Source organism: Harpia harpyja, chromosome 6 (assembly GCF_026419915.1).
Source record: "Harpia harpyja isolate bHarHar1 chromosome 6, bHarHar1 primary haplotype, whole genome shotgun sequence".
Lineage (NCBI taxonomy): Eukaryota > Metazoa > Chordata > Aves > Accipitriformes > Accipitridae > Harpia > Harpia harpyja.
In genome coordinates this window covers 48,473,920-48,492,398 of record NC_068945.1, presented here as the reverse complement: position 1 = coordinate 48,492,398, position 18,479 = coordinate 48,473,920, and the positions used below count along the sequence as shown (strand labels likewise).

The window sequence follows — 18,479 nt, the reverse complement described above, 5'->3', positions numbered from 1 at the left end:
TGGATGGATCTGTATTTAAGTATAATTGGTTTTCTGGAGGCACAGGGCTCTCAGCCCTGGTGAAGGTGCCTACAGAAGGCAGCATAGGCTAAAGGAAACCTTTCCTGTAGCAATGTCCTTGTTGAGAATAGCAGTGCACACAGTTGGTAGTCCCAAGGGAACTTACTTCGGTTTGCTCTGTTTTTGTTTGGAAATTACCGCTTTAAAGATAGCAATTAAATTTTTTATTTAAATATGGATACCAGTGTGTTTGAATTTCTGTCAGAACAGTGACATGACCCCTATCACACCCTATATATCCTTAGGCATCTGCTGGAGCACTCATGCAAATGTATATGCAGTGCTTTGCAAAGGTCCATGCTTGTATCTGACTCGTTAGAGGTTTGTTTTCTCATACCTGAAGATCCAGAAGCCTGACTTTTCATTCGCTAACAGCTTGAACAGTTAGTTATTCTTGTGCAAACTAGAAGTAAAATACAACCAATATGAATGGAGAGTTCAGATTTGGTAGTACTGCACTGTCCCAGTGCAGAAATAGGTGATGATACCAGGTACTGGCTGGTGGAGAAGCAAATTGTAAGCCTGTAAGTATAGGTTGTCACTTGTGTCCTTCCATTTTAGCTGTGTTGGAACCTGCTAGATTGTTTTCTTTCCCACGATAAAGGTTTTGGGGTTCTTTTTATTTAGTTAGTTAGTGATCTATTTAGTTATTTTTAAATAAAGTATTTAAAGTGTTTCCTTGATGAAGCAGACTACCCTTAGGCTAATATTTAGTGAAAAAAATGGTAAAACACCAAACTTTAATTAAATGTTAGTAGGTAAGGTTCTAGTTCAGCTAGAGTCCATGTTGGTGTTCAGCAGTTGTTTTTAGTTATGATGTTTCAGTATCTCCTGTCAAGGCATGGTCAGTCTGGAGAAGTATGGATCTAGATAAAAAGTGATTAGTCCTTTAATACACTTTCACTTCCTTTCTAAAATGCACAGAATGAGGAGTATTAGACTGCAACATTTATTACCAGTTTGAAGTGGGTCTGTTTGATGTTCCATGTGTTTTTCATCCTTTCCTCTACTCTACTATCCTGGTTTTTACCATGGAACTATTACACACAAACCACAGCCACAGGTAGGACGCTGCTGGGCAGCAAGTGCTGTATTCTGTCCCCTGTGACGAGCAACGATGCTACCGGCAGCGAGTGGCAGCCTTTTGTAGCGAAGCGTCTCATGGCATTTGCTGAACTTGCAAGACACTGTGCTACAATCCAGTAGATGAAGAGATACTTGGCTTTCGTGATGTCCAACTTTGTTTGTATTGTTTAATGTTTTTAGTAAGCAAATGGTTTAAATATTCCGGTTCAGTGTTGTGCTGTGTTCAGAAGCAACGCTATCAGTAATGTCTGTGGGAGGTTCTCTGTGTAAGGGACCAGAGAGTGGTGGGCCCCAGAGGACAATACATTGCTATTTCTGTTATGTGCTATCTTCACAGTATTGAAATATTTTGGTTTCCAAACTTTCAAAAGCTGTAGGACTGATGTGGTCAATTACAGGGATTGCTAAGTCATATCCCTCTTGTATAGTGCCTCGTGCTTTCTATTCACAGTGAGTTATTCTTTCCATATTGCAATCATGTTTGCTTTTCCCTCAGAAGCTGTTAAATACCAATGCTTTATTAAATCAAAACAAAACAGTCATCCAGTTGGATTTTTATACTTTAGTCAAAAGCCAAGCTTTGGCATTGATTTTATTGCTAGGTTTATAAAACAGTGACTACAAAATACCAAAAAGTTGCTCATAAATACTGTATTTCTATGTCTCTTAGCAGTTACGTAGCTCAGCCCTCTACCACCCTTCTGCTAGAAAATTCTCATGAGGAAGTAATGGAAGGAGACAGTAAGTTAAATGACTGAAGGGTCAGTTCAAGTTTTTATGTTTTATTTCCTGATTTGTAATCATTTGCATAAGCAATGCTTACTTCACTGTGTAATACAGTATATGCGTGAGTTCAATGTCTTTTTATGCATTTCACCCTACAGTATGTTTGAAATAGTATATGTTGAGGATTTCTGTATTATGAGATGGAGTTTTATTTTGTATTTCTGGTCAACTTTTCTAATTTGTGTTTCTGTTTCAAGCTGTGAGCAGGATATTTATATACGCTTTCTTAGGCGACTTATCTGATAGATGGCTTTTGATCTTATTTTCCATTTTTTCTCTTTAACTGAACTTAAAGCCACATATAGTAAGAAAGTGAAGATGACATTTTTCCAAGTGACTATTGTTAGTGCTAAGAGTGTAGGGCCAGATTGTTTTATGTACCTGATGACACCAGTGCAGAAATTGGTTCTGAAGCGGTCTTAGCAGTGAAAAGAGAATTTAAGGAGTGTCTCAGTACCACTTGGGTTTAAGTGCTTTCTAATCATGTATTTTTAAAAAGAACTGAAATCGTACAAGCAACCACAGGCTGGCTGCAGTTCAACTGCTGGCTGTTTGCACTGCTGATGGAATTTTTCCCAAAGGGTAAGGGCAGTTCACACACACACAAACACAAGGTGTGCACAAGATATGTGAGCTGGCTCTCCGTGAGTTTTGATCATTTAAAGATTTGCAGTTACACAGCTAACTGTTAAATAGAAAGGTATTCTTGAGGAAATGCATGAGTCTCACACATGTAATCATTCCACTTCAGTTTCTAGTGGCTACAGATATTTTTCTGTCATGAATTCCATTTCTCAAACTTCATTGACACATATACATCATCTTGTTTTCATATGGACTTTAATGACCCTGTTTGCACTATTAAGCCCTTCATCTTCTCAAGTGTCATGTATGTGAAGAGGTCCAAAATGTGGATGAGATTTAGCTTAGTACATGCTTTCAGAGACCTTCAACAATTTGAACAGATGGCCAAAAATATTTTTGATTAAGAACTACTTAATTCATTCACCTTTGTCAAGAGGAAACCTTGTGAATAAATAAGAGTAAGGTCGAGACTGTTTTTCAAAGCTACCCTGAAGTATTTGAGGCTTTTTTTCTCCCTAAACTACATGGAGATTATACAACCATGATCTAGTAGAAATCTCAGCTTGTATTGTTTCTTAGAGCTGTAAACTCTTCAGGAAGAATCTGCGTCATCACTGAGTTCCTTGGGTTCTGTCAGTATTAAAAATAACTGCAATGGGCACCTTCAGTAGGTATACACGTTTAATTACAAAAGCTGAATAGTTTTGCAGTAGACTGGCATGATTCTTGTAGAGGTTCCCTTTGTTTCACAATACAGGATTTATTCTAAGAAAAACACTGAAATCAGTGCAGATATTTACATCGTCAGGGATTTTGTCCCAGGCATGTATTATACTCTTGCATTTGAACTGGAAAAGACAGCAGTTCATTATGATAGCAAGGTTTGGGGATTTGTTCTTTTCTTTACCGGCACCATGTCTGTCTTGCAGATTCTAAGTTACCAGAGCAGTGATGGAGCCAGGTGCTGAGATGCGTAGTGTGTTTTTTGCAGCTTAGAGCTCAGTGACTATTTCTGGAGCATTTTAGTTGTACGCTGAAGTAATTATTTCAGCATTTTGAGGTTGAGGTACCTTATCTTCTGTGGGATCCATGACCTTTCAGGAGGGCAGGAGACCTCCACACTGGAACTGTCAGAGCCCCCTGGGAGCCTTGGGGGGCTGATTCTCCTGGCTCTGTTGTGATAGATCAAAACAGTTTTGATACTTTACAAAACCCAATTTCTCTACACATGGAGGAACCAGTTTTCCAAAAAGCAATAGACCAGCCATCTCTGCCTCCTAAATACTATGTTATTAAAATAACATTATTACCTAATGAGCTAACTATTGGCATTTTTCTTCTTTTTCAATATGAAGTTTTCCAGGTGCTGTGTTTATGCCAAGAGGTACTTAATACAAACCATCTTTTTCATTTCTAGCCATTAAATAACAATAATGCAATAGAACAAACCTGCTGTTTCCTGTTGCTTCCTGTGTTTGTATTTTGCGCTTGACTCTTGACATAAGAAGCCACCCTTGTTTATGTATCATCAGTTTCACTGGATTTTCATAATTCATTTCACTTTGGCATTTACATGTTCTTGCAGTTTACTTTAGGTGTTACTCTAGTCCACATTATCATAGTGTCTGGGTGCTTGTGTAGTTGCTTTGGGATTCCATCTCAAGAGGGGAATTTTTGAATTGCCCAAAACTGGTTTTTTTGATCTTTGGAAAACATTAAAACATTTATTTTCACACATTACTTCTCCTATGCAGAAGATCTGTACCTCACCAAAATTCCACTCACCTCCTCATGTAAGTGCTAAATTTAGAAGTAAATAGTATTCAGATCTCTTTTGTAGGGCTGTCTGCATGGCTGAATTTCATTAATTATATTTTGATGAATACGTTCTTTTAAATGCAGATCTAACCTTCCCTCAAATCTTAACATAATACAAAGCAACATTGTAATACAGAAACACACCTCTATGTACAAATACAAGCATTATAATTTCCTTCCAGGTGTTTTCTGTGTTCTCACAGAGCTCTCTTGAGCACAGGAAGAAATGCTCCTAGTGATGTTCAACAGTACAGTCACTTTAAATATGCTCTCTTTCCAGTGATGTTACCACCATACTGCATGGCCATCACATGATAGATGTTAGCTCATTATTGAGGAAATATTCCTCTACAGAAGCAGCTTAAGGGATTTCATTTAGGTGCTTCTGCACCTTCTGCATAACAGTTGCCATTTCTGGAATAACCTTCTCCAACAGACTTCAACATACCAACCAAGTAGGAGTAGGTATCTTTCTCTCCTGAGTAACCTGGGCAGGCGTTTACAAGTCTTTAAGCCTCACATTGCTGGTAAGTGAACTTCAGCATACCAGCTAATTTTAGAAGACCAATGTTCATTACATAAAGGGAATACAGTTCTGTAAATTTATATATACACTAGGAAAGTGCATTACTAATTTATTGATTCTGCAGATCCAAAATATATGCACTTCAAGCAGCAGTCCTCCAAGGAAAAAAGATCCAAATTGTAAATACAGGAACACCTGCTGCTGCCCTTACATTGCAGTTACCCCTGTGGGTAACCCATTACCTATCAGTCTTTGAAACTGCTTATTTACACCTCACCCATCACGACTATTCCTTGTAGAGTATAGGCCAGTAAAACTTACTAGCAGCAGTGGTTTCCTGTCTCATTTCTTTAGGGACTTTCTTTTCAAGATTTTTTTCTTAAACAGGACAAGTGGTTTCAGAGAGTGGGCAAAAAAGGCTATACCTTACCTTGTTGATCATGGAGAAATTTGTACCTTAGGAAGACTTCATGGGCATGGAACCTATATTCAGATTTGGAAAGAATATTCCCTAAGAAAGGTAAAGGTATTGTCTTTTTGTTTTAATAAAAGTAATAATTCTTAATAATTAGCTTGCTAAGTTAAGGCTTAGTTTGATGAATGTTTTCTTTTCTTATTCATATGAGTAAACTTGGTGAGTTAAATAGGACTGTATGACTACAGTTGACACACAAAAGTAATTTCAGGAATCCATCCTCATGCTGTACTAATTTCTAACCTTTAAATACCCTTTAAATAAAGTAGTTGAAATAAACCAGTTAAATTAAGGGAGTTTTTCCTTTGGCTGTGAATTGATTTGGGTATTATCCAGCATTTGTTAAAATCACATTCAAAGTAGAGAGTTACATACTCCTTGTGGACTGCGTGACTGAGATGGAAAACCTGTATACTGTTTAGATAATGTTATACTTCCTTAGACTACCTTTTCAACCTCAGTAACATGAATGTTTTTTGTTCTTTTTTTCCAGAGAGAAGAGGATCCAGGACATTTCTTCTTTTCCTTTTAAAAATTGCCGAAAAACTACTAAATAAATTATTTCTGTTTCTCAAAATAAACAGTTTGCTACCTGCTTTCTTGTGCAATCCTTTTAGTACCCAAGATGAATGAAGCATGTATATCTGATTGTTTACACGTATGTGACACAATGTAAGGAGAGCAGTACGATAAGGACTACCCTTGTCAAATACTGGCATTTATTGCTGAATTCAGGGAGTTTCTCGTTTATCTTGGCTGTTAGAAACTTGTGTTCTGGCATCTGATGGGCAGGGAGATTCAGAGATTCTACCTAAATGCTGAATTTCTCCTTAGAGTCAAGCGGAGAGGACCGTACAAGGAGTGCTTCAGAGAACTTGACTGGAATGCCAGCTTTTCTTTATAGGCAGGTTGGGCACCAGCATGAGGATGATCTAGCAGCCCTCTTCAAGAGGGCAGAAAGCCAATTGCTAGGAAGCACTAGGCCCAGGGTGAGTCTGTAGTATATTTAACTCAGTAAGTACACTTATCAATATACTTACCTGATACTTAACTCGGGTCCCCAGCATGAGAGTTTAGGCACTTGTCCAGGAGCTGGGAGATCCAGCCTGTTTGGCAGCAGCTAAGCACCTCTTCTGGGGCCTATATCCAATGTAGGGCCGTGGTGGTCAGGGTGAATGTTTACTTCTAGATCCTCAAAGAGTTTTTTGCACAAGAGGCATACTTACCTTTGTCTTGGTGCAGCAAGCACAAGAATTTTCATCTTTTTTCATTTTTTTAATTATGTTTTCTGAAAACTGGGTTCCTTTTTTATCTTTTTTTCTGTCTGCTGTTAGAAAATTGTGCTATTCCTTCTGCATTACTGAATTACTGCACTGGAATGCTGAAATCATGCAATTCAGTTGGAAGATTAATGAGGTGTGATTTCTTTTTCCAGAATAAATCTAAAAGCTGAAGGTCACAGGAGACTTACACAATTTATTATTATGGTTTATATTTTGCTTTGGGTGAATATACTTTATTTCACTGGGAATACAATAGGTGTGAAAAGTCATTTGCCTTTTTATATAGGGGCATATACTGTTTATTACTAATGTTTTCCTTTCTTACTTTTTAATGTCTACCAAAAGCATTGTAAATGTGTTGTCCATATTTATTTAAATAACTTTTGCTCATACTAGTATTTTAAAAGCTTGAAGTTGACCCCCCTACAGCATCAGTTCTTCAAAGAGAGATGCACGTGCCAAATTTTATGCACTGTGAGTAATCCCATTGGTTTCAAAGGAGCTGCCCAATGCATGGAGTGAGTAAAGTCTTTTTGGGAGCAGGTCTAGTTATTTACAGTGTGTCGAAAACTAAGAGGTTGGCATTGTTATCTTTATTTTAAAGGGGCAAGTGAATGTTTGTATTAGATGCAATTCACTCATTTTTCCAGGAAGACTTGTAAAAACTTAACTTTGCAAAGGTAATGGAGAATGATACATATCTACATCTTCACCGTGTCTTCTTGACAATGTCGTTTCTACGTACCATACTCCAGCTCAGGTTTTTTTGCAAGGTTGTTTTTTTTTTATACATAAGCAAATGCACACACACAGAGCCTCCTTGGTGAACTATGCTATTGATACCTCGTCATTCAATTGAGATGCAATACTGAGGCCCAAGCTCTAGCCACTTGTATTTCAATGATAGCCTTCTAGCCATATTTTACCTAATATGTTCTTAGTGCGACTGGTCTTGCATTCATTTTTGGAAGTGGCCCTTTCTCAAAAGTGAAAAAAATTACTCCTGCCTGAATCAGCCATTCTTGCTGGACATGATGTGAAGCAAAAAAAAAAATTCACCTTGAGGACAATCAAGCATTGGAGCAGGTTGCACAGGCAGCTTGTGTGGTGCCCATCTTTGGAGGTTTTCAGACTGACAAAGCCCTAATCAAGCTTGTCTGAACTCAGTCTTTGCCCTGCTTTGAGAGGATGTGGGACTAGGTAACTTCTGAGGTTCCTTCCAGCATTTCCATGATTCTGCATTAGGGTATAACTTCAGGGAATAGTCTAGAACAGCAGTTACCAGATTTTTCCATTGGTAACTCCATTTCCAGATCTGAGATGCATTTTTGCAGTGGGAAGTTTCACAGGGGTTCCAATGCTAAACCTCAGCACCCCAGCCCCTTGCTTGAAGAATTTCAGAACTTACAGTATTATATCTCCTGGTTGAAATTAAGCAGGAGATTTATTTATCTAACATATTTTCATGCCTAGCACTTGCAGCCTGACAGTGTTTCATTCAGGGCCTCTTGAAGAGGGCAGTTGAATATATACTGAAGTATATGGAGGTTGGGAACCACTGAAAGGACGTGGCTGACCTTGGATTGGGAGCAGTAGGAGTGGGAGCCTGTGCCTGCAGGAATCCCACAAGCATTTCTCAGAGCCTTTACTAACAGGCAGCAGACTCGGCAGCTCCTAGCTTCCACACTTTGCCTTCACTCCTTCTTTCCATACTCTCTGTTTGGATTCTTTCTGAAGAGTTTTTTGAGCACAGCCCCTTCCTTCATCCCTCTCCCTACCCTGGCTATCTTTTCACAACCATGCACTCTCTTTCATTCCCCTAAAGCATGCCACAGTACTTCCTGCAAGTCATTTTTCTCCATTTAAGTAGTACTTAAACTGACGGGATGAGATGGTACAGGATGGAGCATGGGAAAAAAATTAGCTGCCAAGGGATTTTAATTTTTCAAGTAGCATAACACAATCAATTATATTACACAACTAAGTAATTCTGTGTTGATTATTTCATCTTGTTTGCATGTCTAAAAAATTCAGTGAGATGTCTCTCATACCTTATCCATGAGAATAGATTTGTGGACTTCTAGAAGCTATTTACATGCATAGTAGGCAGAATACAATGTATTTATGTACAACTGTTGAAAACTTCTGATGTAGTGCTCCTGTGATCATCTAATAGTACTGAAAAAAGGGAAGCTAAGCTTCTTAGTATGCATCTTTATACTCAAGTCAGTATAAAATAAAGTATAATTTACTTTATAACATATTAACATCAAGGACTTTTTTTCCAATGTAGTAATTATTTCTGCACAGCATTAGCACAGGGTTACTTAGTCTCTTAAAAATTATTCAAAAGGAACATTTCCTGGAATTACAGTGACTGTAGGGAAGTATTACTGAAGACAGGGTTTGTTCTTAGGTATTCCTAGTCATGTTTTCTGAAACTGTGTTGAACTTCATATTCTGGCATGCAGTTAACATATTTGTGTCAGTGAACCTAAGGGCAGACCTTCAGACTTTGAACTTACTAAGATTTTACTCTGAGCATCAGAACTAAAAATCTTGCAGTAAGCCATCACATTTAATGCAGAAAAGTTGATTTTAGTATTCCAGCCACCAATAGCAATGGCAGCTTAGTTATCTTACTTTTTTTTTTTTTGCCTTTGCTACAGATGCACACATGCGCAAATCACAGGCACGTGTCCACCCTGAACCACCTTTTCATTATTGTTTGCAACTGGCAAAAGATTATTTTGGAGATGATGACCTTGCTCTCCATTTTTTTTTTGGTAGGAATTTCTGTCTCTTGGGCTCACAAGAATGTAGCTATCAAGGAGAGTGGAGGGATAGATTATATTTATGGGCTTAAGCCTAGACAACATTGAGAAGATGACCAATCCACTCAGCCATAATAATGTCCCCTAACCTTTTAAAAAAATTTCTTTACAGCAGCTTACTCTATTGTCTTTTCCTACACAATCAAACAGTTACGCTGTATGCAATTAAACTGCAAAGTCTTGGGAAAAAGCTGCATTTCATGACGGCTGGAGTGATTATATGAAAAAGAAACTTCCTAAACTGCCAAGGATTTTCAGGATTAAATAAGAATATCAGTAGAAACTTTCTATATTTATGAATATGAAGTTAAAAGCAAATACATTTTTTTTATTGCATGATCCAATGTCAGAGCTATGATTTTAACACTGTTACAGCTTTTTTTTTTAATGCTACTTACCTATCAGGAGAACACTGTAAAATAAAAAAGTACATCTGCTGTGCCTTCTTGAAACTGCATTAAGTAGGGTCCTCACAGCTAGGGTGAGCTATATGTGTGAGAACAACTTGTTATTCCCCTATCCTCATCAGATCTGCATGTTGAGATCCAGCTATCTGTTACTGCCACCTTTCATAACAAACAAGATTAGTTATTGACATGGCGCTTTTCTTTCTCATTTATTCCTGATTGACACAGTTTGCAGTGGAGGGGAAACAGGTCCATACGCTACTATGATGGGATCAAACACCTTCATGGTGTTAAATGCCAGGTTAAATGCTGCCATCACCTAAGAAGTAACATTCACAAAAGCTAACTCAAACCTAGTGGCAGTCTTGCTTGGCAGCCTCTTGTCAATGAAGAGAGACAGGCTCCTCCAGGCAACAGCTAAATTAGTCTTTTGCTTTGAATCGTTGTCTGGAAGGGTATTCCTCTCTTCTCTGTTGTCTGGACTGTTTTCTAGATGAATGAGTTTCCTAAGCCTGATGCTATGCTTTGTGAGTCAAGTCCTATGCTGAGAAGGTTAAGCTAAATTCCCCTGTGGAATAACTTTACCAAAATTAGTGTCATTCACTGACAGTGAGTATGGCTCAAACATATTAGAAAATGCCATTTGAATAAAATTGCGTTGTAACCCCACTGCCCCCACTTCAATCAGTTATCAGAAGTCCCACTGACTTCACTGAGGATTGGGTTTCATCTGAAGGGTCTTGGGATTTACGTGGCATGTAATGAAAATCATGTCAATTTAACAAATAAGCAAAGAAAATACTAGACTAGCATCAACAAATAACAAAACATTGAATAAGAATGGGACACCATGCTCAGCTATCCCAATAAATTAGAGATCTCTCACAACTTACCAGGCAATGGGAGCAGCTAAAAAAGTGTTTAACAGAGGAAAAGCAAACAAATTCCTGTAAAATGACATTTGCTTTCTTTACTGGGCTGGGCAGCCCCATTTTTGAAGTAGCCTCTAATGAAGCTGTTCAGTCCAAACCAGAGTTGTGAAGCTCTTCAGACTTTTTTCACTGAAGCAGTGGCAATGGAAAGTGCAGAATTAGTCTCTAAGTGATCTGTTCAACATAAATGTAAATGCTGAGACATTTTGATTTGTTTCCCTTTTTTTATTTATAAAATAAATATATATTTGATTGTTGTTGTATATATACAATTTTGGCAGAAGTCACCTTAGCTTTCAGGTCTCAGTGAAGAGAACTGTTCACAGTTTATTTGGTAGTAACAACTGATACATGAATCCAAAACTAATCCTTATAGATGAGTTGTATGAATACTTGTTGCTGTCTTCCCAAGTATTCGTGGTGTTGAGACCTAGGAGAAATGAACCCATGTATGTCACAGGAAACTAGGTTTCATATTGGCAGATTCTACTGAGCTCAGGGACACCCAATTAAAAATATTTCTGCCTATGAGAAATGCACCACGCTTCTTTGCCTTTTTTTTTCCCACGGGAACATTTTCACATAGGAATTTACTTTGCCTCCTGGGAAATCATACAGTAACTCTTTGACAGTAGAAGTTGAAATTATTTGTATGCATCCCTTCATGGGTGGTGTTGGGAGGGCATGTAATTACCGAAACCAAGAGTCAGTGAGCATTTTTCTTGTAACACGTGGCTGTAAATACACAAAAATAGTCTAAATGGGAAGCTGTGTAACATTAGACTGCTTTAAGCTCTCTTCTGAGGTTGAAGTTAGATCATTTTAAAATAGTATTCAAAAGTGATTTTAAAGAACTTGCAGGGCTTACTCACTTTACATGCTATCTTGGGTAACATCATTTATTCTGTCAATTCTGTTTAAATTGGTTGTATTTTTAGAAAAGAATCCTCACTGAATCACTTTTTAAAAAAAAAAAAAACCAAAACAATTTTTGTGCAGTCCTCAGCATGTAGATCTCTGTAGGTCACAGAAGAGGTTTACACCTCAACATTTTACTAAAGAACTAGTAAATGCTTTTGATTTGCTCGCATATGAGAAGTAGTTGGTCAAGTAAGGAGTCCTCTGTTAAGCCAAAAGGATTAGAGGTTTTTGCCTGCCTATTAATTTTTAGTATTTTATTTATTGTTCTCAAACAACATAATATTTTATTATTTCTCTTCATGATTTGTATTATTAAGAGAACAGTACCACCACTCTCTTCCAGTGAGCTGTTCTTGATCTGAATTGTAGACTGCGTTCAGAACTGGAGCGAGTTTGGTGTTCTTGAGCGATTCTCAATTCAAGCAAACATGCCTTCTTCCTGTAAAATATATTCCCTTTGTACTACCTGCCAAAACATGAAAATATGGTCTTCCTCTTTGAAGAAGGTGTTTTGATAATGGTCATTGTTATTTGGGCAATTAATATTGTTCTAGCTTTCACAAGTTTTTCTATCTTACTTTCATATATTGCTAGAAAAATGTAATTGTATAAAAACCTAACTTATCTACTGGGTTGAGACAAAAGTCCTTTTAGCCCAACATCCTGTCTCTGATGGTGGTAAAAAGCAAATGCTCAGGAGGAGCGTTAAAATAGACAAGCATACTTCTTTTGATAAACCCTTCCACCCTCCAGCAGCCTGTGGCTTAAACATGTCCTGAGAGAAAAATTGCATCACTATCTGGGTATTTAATAATCCTTGCTATACTTTTTCTTCCATTACTTTGTCTGATTGCTTTCTTAATCCACAGTATTTGTTTCTTCCATAATACTATATGACAGCAAGTTCCAGCATTTGATTGTACATTGTGTAAAAAACAATGTTACAGTTTCAAATGTAGAATTAAATTTTCATAGTGATAAATACAGTTAACACACCAGATTCTGTCCTGGTCAGTCACACTTTAATTCAAGAGTGTTAGCTGGGAGGGATACAGTGGACTAAATGCTTGTATGTCTTTAAGTTTTAATTTTTTTCTACTATATCCAATGAGTGGACTTTGTTAATAAGGATTAAAAACATTGCCTTCAACTACATCTAACTTTTTTCTATTTAGAAGAATATTTAGCTGGGATGCACCTTAAATTTCACCTAAATGAGCCTTTCAGCATTTGCACATATCCTCAGCTACTGTATAGTGGATATCAGGTCTTTCAGCTTTACAGAGTTTAGGTCACAGTTGCTTAGGATATTGTTCTCAGAGAAGTAATTAAACCAAAACATGTATTTCTTGCTGACTTTTCTAGCTCAGGTTCATTCTAAAACTTCCAGGTAAATAGTTTTGCCTGAGGGCTTGTGAAGATGTGCGCAGGCTGAGCTGTCTAATAGACATGGAGGGCTTGACGGTCATGTAAAGATGCAATAAAATAAAATTGATATAATTTGAAATGTTTATTTTCCAGAGCTCCTTTTGTAGGTTAAATGCACAGCAGTGACTTTTCTCTCTGTTATACAGAGGAGCCAATATACTGTTATACACCACACAACTTCACCCGCGATCAAGCCTTGTATGCCAGAGGATATTGTTGGACAGAATTAAAAGATGCCTTGCCAGGAGTTGATGCCAGCCACTGGCCCTCCTTGTTTGAGCATAAGTTCCTACCTTATGCACTGCTGGCTTTTGCTGGGATAATGTACATTCCAGCTCTGGGCTGGGAATTTCTGGCCTCTACCCGACTGACTTCAGAGCTTAATTTTTTGCTTCAGGAGATCGATAACTGCTACCACCGTGCAGCTGAAGGGCGGGCACCCAAAATAGAGAAACAGATTCAGTCCAAAGGCCCAGGGATCACCGAGAGAGAGAAGAGAGAAATCATTGAGAATGCAGAGAAGGAAAAAAGCCCTGAGCAGAACTTGTTTGAGAAATACCTGGAAAGAAGAGGACGAAGTAACTTTTTAGCTAAGCTTTATCTTGCAAGACATTTGTTCATCATCTTTTTAAGCATCATACCAATTACATACTTGTCCACCTACTATGCTACACAGAAGCAAAATGAATTTACATGTGCACTAGGAGAGCCTCCAGACAAAACAAGCAGCTCCAAATTGCATATCAGAGTGAACTGTAAACTGCCATCTGTCCAGCTCCAGCGGATTATTGCTGGTGTAGATATCGTTCTCCTCTGCTTCATGAACTTGATAATCCTCATCAACTTAATTCACCTCTTCATATTTCGCAAGTCTAACTTCATATTTGATAAACTGAACAAAGTTGGAATAAAGACCAAGAAACAGTGGCAGAAGTCCCAGTTTTGTGATATCAATATTTTGGCCATGTTTTGTAATGAAAATCGGGACCACATAAAATCATTGAACCGTCTGGATTTTATTACAAATGAAAGCGATCTGATGTATGACAATGTGGTACGCCAGCTGCTTGCAGCGTTGGCCCAGTCCAATCATGATGCCACTCCAACCATGCGTGATTCAGGGATCCAAACAATAGACCCAAGCGTTGATCCAGCAGACATTGATGCTAATGAGCAGCTCATCATTAAGAGGCCAAGGAAGAAGATGAAATGGATCCCAACTACCAATCCCCTTCCTCAGCCATTCAAGGAACAGTTAGCCATTATGAAGGTTGAAAACCATAAACCTGAAAAACCGAAGCCTGTGCGGAGAAAAACAGCAACAGACAGCCTTATAGCTCCTTTGTTAGAGTCTGCTGCAAAAACCTCACAGCAATTGTCCACTCATAAAACAGAGCCAAACGCCATCCCAAGCACAAGCAGTGAAAAAAAACACACACGACACTTTTCCTTGGATGTTCATCCATATATACTTAGTAGCAAAAAACCCAAGCCAGAGATTCAAGCCATCCCCTCGATGCCTACGTCAAAAAGCCAAGAAGGTGGATTTTTAAACCAGGAAGAGAATGTCGTAGTACACGTTACCTCCTCTCTCAAAGGTACAGTATGCCATAATGCCCGTACCACCTCCAGAGACCATAATTTGCATAGCTATCTTCAGGAACTCAAAGCTTATCTGAACTGTTTGACCTACCTTGCTAGATTTTGGGATAGCTAATAATCTTAGGGCTTGCAGGCCTCAGAAACAGAGGTTCTCTCTCTTTAATAGCTATATGGAGGATAAGGATTATTACAGCTAGAGCTGTACAAAACAGCCTGCAGGCTGTTGGTGCAGGTAATTTTTCAAATGTAAGCATATATTCACAGTTACAAATGTGGTCATGCCTTGCCAATGAAATGAGGAGAGGTTGGCCTCCATGATACCCTTCCTGCTCCACCAGCACCTAGCACATTTCAAACCTGCATTATTTTCAAGTCATATGGAAACTGCCATGGTAGATGACCAGTATTCTGACCAGTGATAGCCACTTAGGAGTGTGTGAGAAACTGTGCTAACGGCAGTTAAAGCTGCCTGTAGAAAAAAAAATCTCTTTAACTACCAATTCTTAGGGGCTGACATGTGTTTGCCACCCAGGAAATCACAACTTAGATCATTGATATTGTTCACACAAGAGGTGTTTGAAATTATCCTTTGTCTCATGTGGACCAGAGGATGGATGGTCTGAAGTGTGGGTGCTGGTCAGGGGTTCAGGAATTCTGCCATTCTCTTCCCATGTGGCTTCACAGGAGATGCTCTTTCTGTGCCCCAGTTTCCTGTGTGTGTCTTGGAAATGCTGTCTCTTTCTTACTTCAAAGGAGTGTTTCAAATATATCAATAATTATTAGGTGCTAGAGTGATGGGGAAAGCCATGTGAGCATTAAGAAAAGTGATAGATCAGTAGATAAACTGATAGACAGGTAGATATCTTCTTGTTTATTTTTGTAAGCTACTGATATAAGAAAGAAGCAGTATGCAGTTGAAGTTACAGAAAGATTTGTACGTACTTAAAGCAATGGCTCTCATCTCATTACAAGCTAAGACCTCCCTCTGGGCTTCGACAGACTGACAGCTACCGTCACCCCACTGCCCAGCAAAGAAGTGATTTGAGGTATAAAAGTTTCTGTCACTTCCAAATCCCTATGCTCCTTAGAGCCCTCCAACTCCCCAATATGCATGTGAGCTATTCTACAGCATTCCTTATCCAGTCACCTGCTCTGATTTCAACTCCTCAAAACTACTGGGGTTTTCTGGTCTCAATTACCTTTATCTAAATTAGTGCTTGAATATTTTAAGGGCAAAAAATAATTACTGTAGTTTTGGGGCTCTGTTAATCCCCATTCCCATTAAAAACTTTCAGCTTTGCTTTTGAGTTAGACCTACATTGCAGTCCATCAGGTAAGGTAGACTTATGTTTTCTGGAAAGAGACATCAGTGAATGTCAAATTGCTGAGTTCTTTCTAAAGACAAGTGGCTTACAATGTGTAACCACTAGTTTTTCCCATTGAAAATATCAGTGCCTTTTGTATTCCATCCTGTGGATTTCAACAGTCATAACATTTGTCAAAACATTAAATCATAACATTTACAAAACACCTGCCAGACTGTAGAGGAGAATAAAAAATACTTTTCAGTTGTTTTTTGTTCATTTTACAAAAATACCATCCACATAAGGAAGCATGAGCATGCGTAAAAAAGAGCGAGATTTACAAAACCCATTCGTTGTTTGTCCTATTTCCCCAAGCTTACAACCCTGTTGTTTTGAAACAGTCCTGTTGGATTTCTCAAAGGGTCCCAAGACCATTCATTTTTGGGTCCAATCCTGCTCCCACTGAAATCAGTGGCAAAACTGCCAGTGACTTGTATTGGTTCAGGACACTCCTCTCTGATGGACTGGAAGGGTGAAAGACTACCTGTCTTTTAACTGGCTGGTTTGTTTTCTTTCAGACACCCCTCATCCTGCAAAAGAGATCCTATACTCATCTGAGACATGCAGAACTGTGCCTGCTGCTGGGGCTTTTGTCACATGTAACCACAACCATATAGCCACAGCCGCTGCTGCAACGAGCATGACTTTGAACCAAGTCAAGCCAGAGCCAACACCTGCACTGAACTGCAACCCAGCCCACCCTTTGCTGCACATCAACACACTGTACGAGGATCACGAGGAGGACGTTTCAAACATTGTAGACAATGGTATTCACTCACCAACTGACACCGGGGAAATTCTCTCCATCCCTACCCCAAAGCAGATAAGGTTGGCAACATTTGATGAACCCATGGCAATCGTGAGCTCGGTGGAGTACTGAAGACCCCGGGCTGCGCAGCCGTGCCCTCGTGGCCAGGCCCAAGACCACGGCAGTGCAGGCCACAGTCCCCCCAACGAGGCAATTCACTGCATGAGCATGGGGAGTTTTCACACAGACTATAGCTTTTGGTAATAACGCCAAACGGTTTTTCAGGATCACATCATGAGCACTGTCAGTCATTTGCAGAATAGAATAAAGAAAATGTGGTGGAAATAGACCTTGAACGCCCAGACAACCATTAGCTCTAGCTCGAAACTATAGTTTCCTGATTTAAACAGGGATTAGCACAATTTATGAACATTAAGAGTCTGATGGCATGCCACAATAATTTTAGTGAGTGTTTAAATCCTTTGCATTCAGAATCACTGATTAAAGTTAAAACAACATGGAGGTGAGGTAAACTCTTTTAATGGCAGCAGTTAAATAAGAGTTCTTTTCTAAGCAGAGAGGATTTTTTTTCAATTCAGGATTATGAAAAAGTTATATGCAAGCAAAATTTTTGTTTGTTTGTTTCTTTAGCTCGCTAATGTTGGGCTTGATGGAGACTTAGCTGAAAGGGCCTCACTACCACCAGCATTTAAGTGCAAAAAGATTGACACACTCAATCTCTTGCATTTATAAATGAAAATACCTGAGGTATGCCCCGCCCTTTAACTAGCTTATATGTTTGATGGAAGATGATGAAATGAAGAGTTTATTTTTTTAAATATATTTTACCATGGGAAAAATTACTTTAATAACTTTTCAAACCAGGTGTTGCTTTTAACAAAATGTGTAGAAGAGAGTCATTGTAGCTGCTTATTTTTTCATAGTATATTTATGAACCAGGTTAGAAACTTTCATGGGTGCTTCACTGATACGAAAAATCTTATGAAGGTTGTTACAAAATATCTTACAGAATATGAAACCAGCAAAACTGTTTTCAAATAACACACAGTTAAAGAAGTCTCTGATTTTAGGTCTGCAGACTTGGCTAGTCCTTAATTCAGCAAACACTTAAGGCCATGGATGGCACTGAAACGACTCATATGTCTAAAGCTAAGCACACACTGAAATGGCTTTGCTGGATCTGGGCTCTAGTGCAGGCAGACAATAATCCTGCAGTATGTGCTATCACTCTGATTCAATATTTGCCTTCCTGGGCTCAAAGCACATCTTCATGCCCATCTTCCTATAACTACGGTATGTGTGATTTAATAGAAAACTCTAGTGTAACTAAAACAGCTATTAAAAGTGTATCATGCAATAACCATTATCAGCAAAATTATAGTGAAACAAAAAGTGACTGTGTTAAAATAATATTCCTAGCTGCATTCAGAATTATGGACTATGTGTGTTTGCTTCAAAATTATGTATAATGGTAGAAAAAATATGCAGCACAAATATGGGACTGAAATCTTGAATTTATTTTTAATTTATTACCTCAGACATGGATATATTATACCAATATTTAATGAAAATAGCACTGAAAATAAATACCTATTATTCTGAA

At 38.4% G+C, this 18,479-nt stretch overlaps 1 protein-coding gene and 1 long non-coding RNA gene across 5 annotated transcripts in view; both read left to right on the top strand.

The window, feature by feature from the left end:
• The window catches only part of PANX2 (pannexin 2), a 24,773-nt gene extending 6,294 nt beyond the window's left edge, over window positions 1-18,479 (top strand). For 2 of the 4 annotated variants that reach the window (XM_052789711.1, XM_052789714.1), the window contains 2 exons: window positions 13,288-14,739; window positions 16,626-18,479. In XM_052789711.1, the coding sequence (XP_052645671.1) occupies window positions 13,288-14,739; window positions 16,626-16,987 (1,814 nt within the window). In that variant the 3' untranslated portion in view covers window positions 16,988-18,479. Of the gene's footprint in view, window positions 1-13,234; window positions 14,740-15,715; window positions 15,790-16,625 lie in introns of all 4 variants that reach the window. The other 2 variants (XM_052789713.1, XM_052789712.1) reach the window with 2 other exon arrangements.
• On the top strand, window positions 1,914-5,932 carry LOC128142960 (uncharacterized). Its single transcript, XR_008235575.1, has 2 exons — window positions 1,914-5,381; window positions 5,830-5,932. It is a non-coding gene; the product is annotated as an uncharacterized LOC128142960 (long non-coding RNA).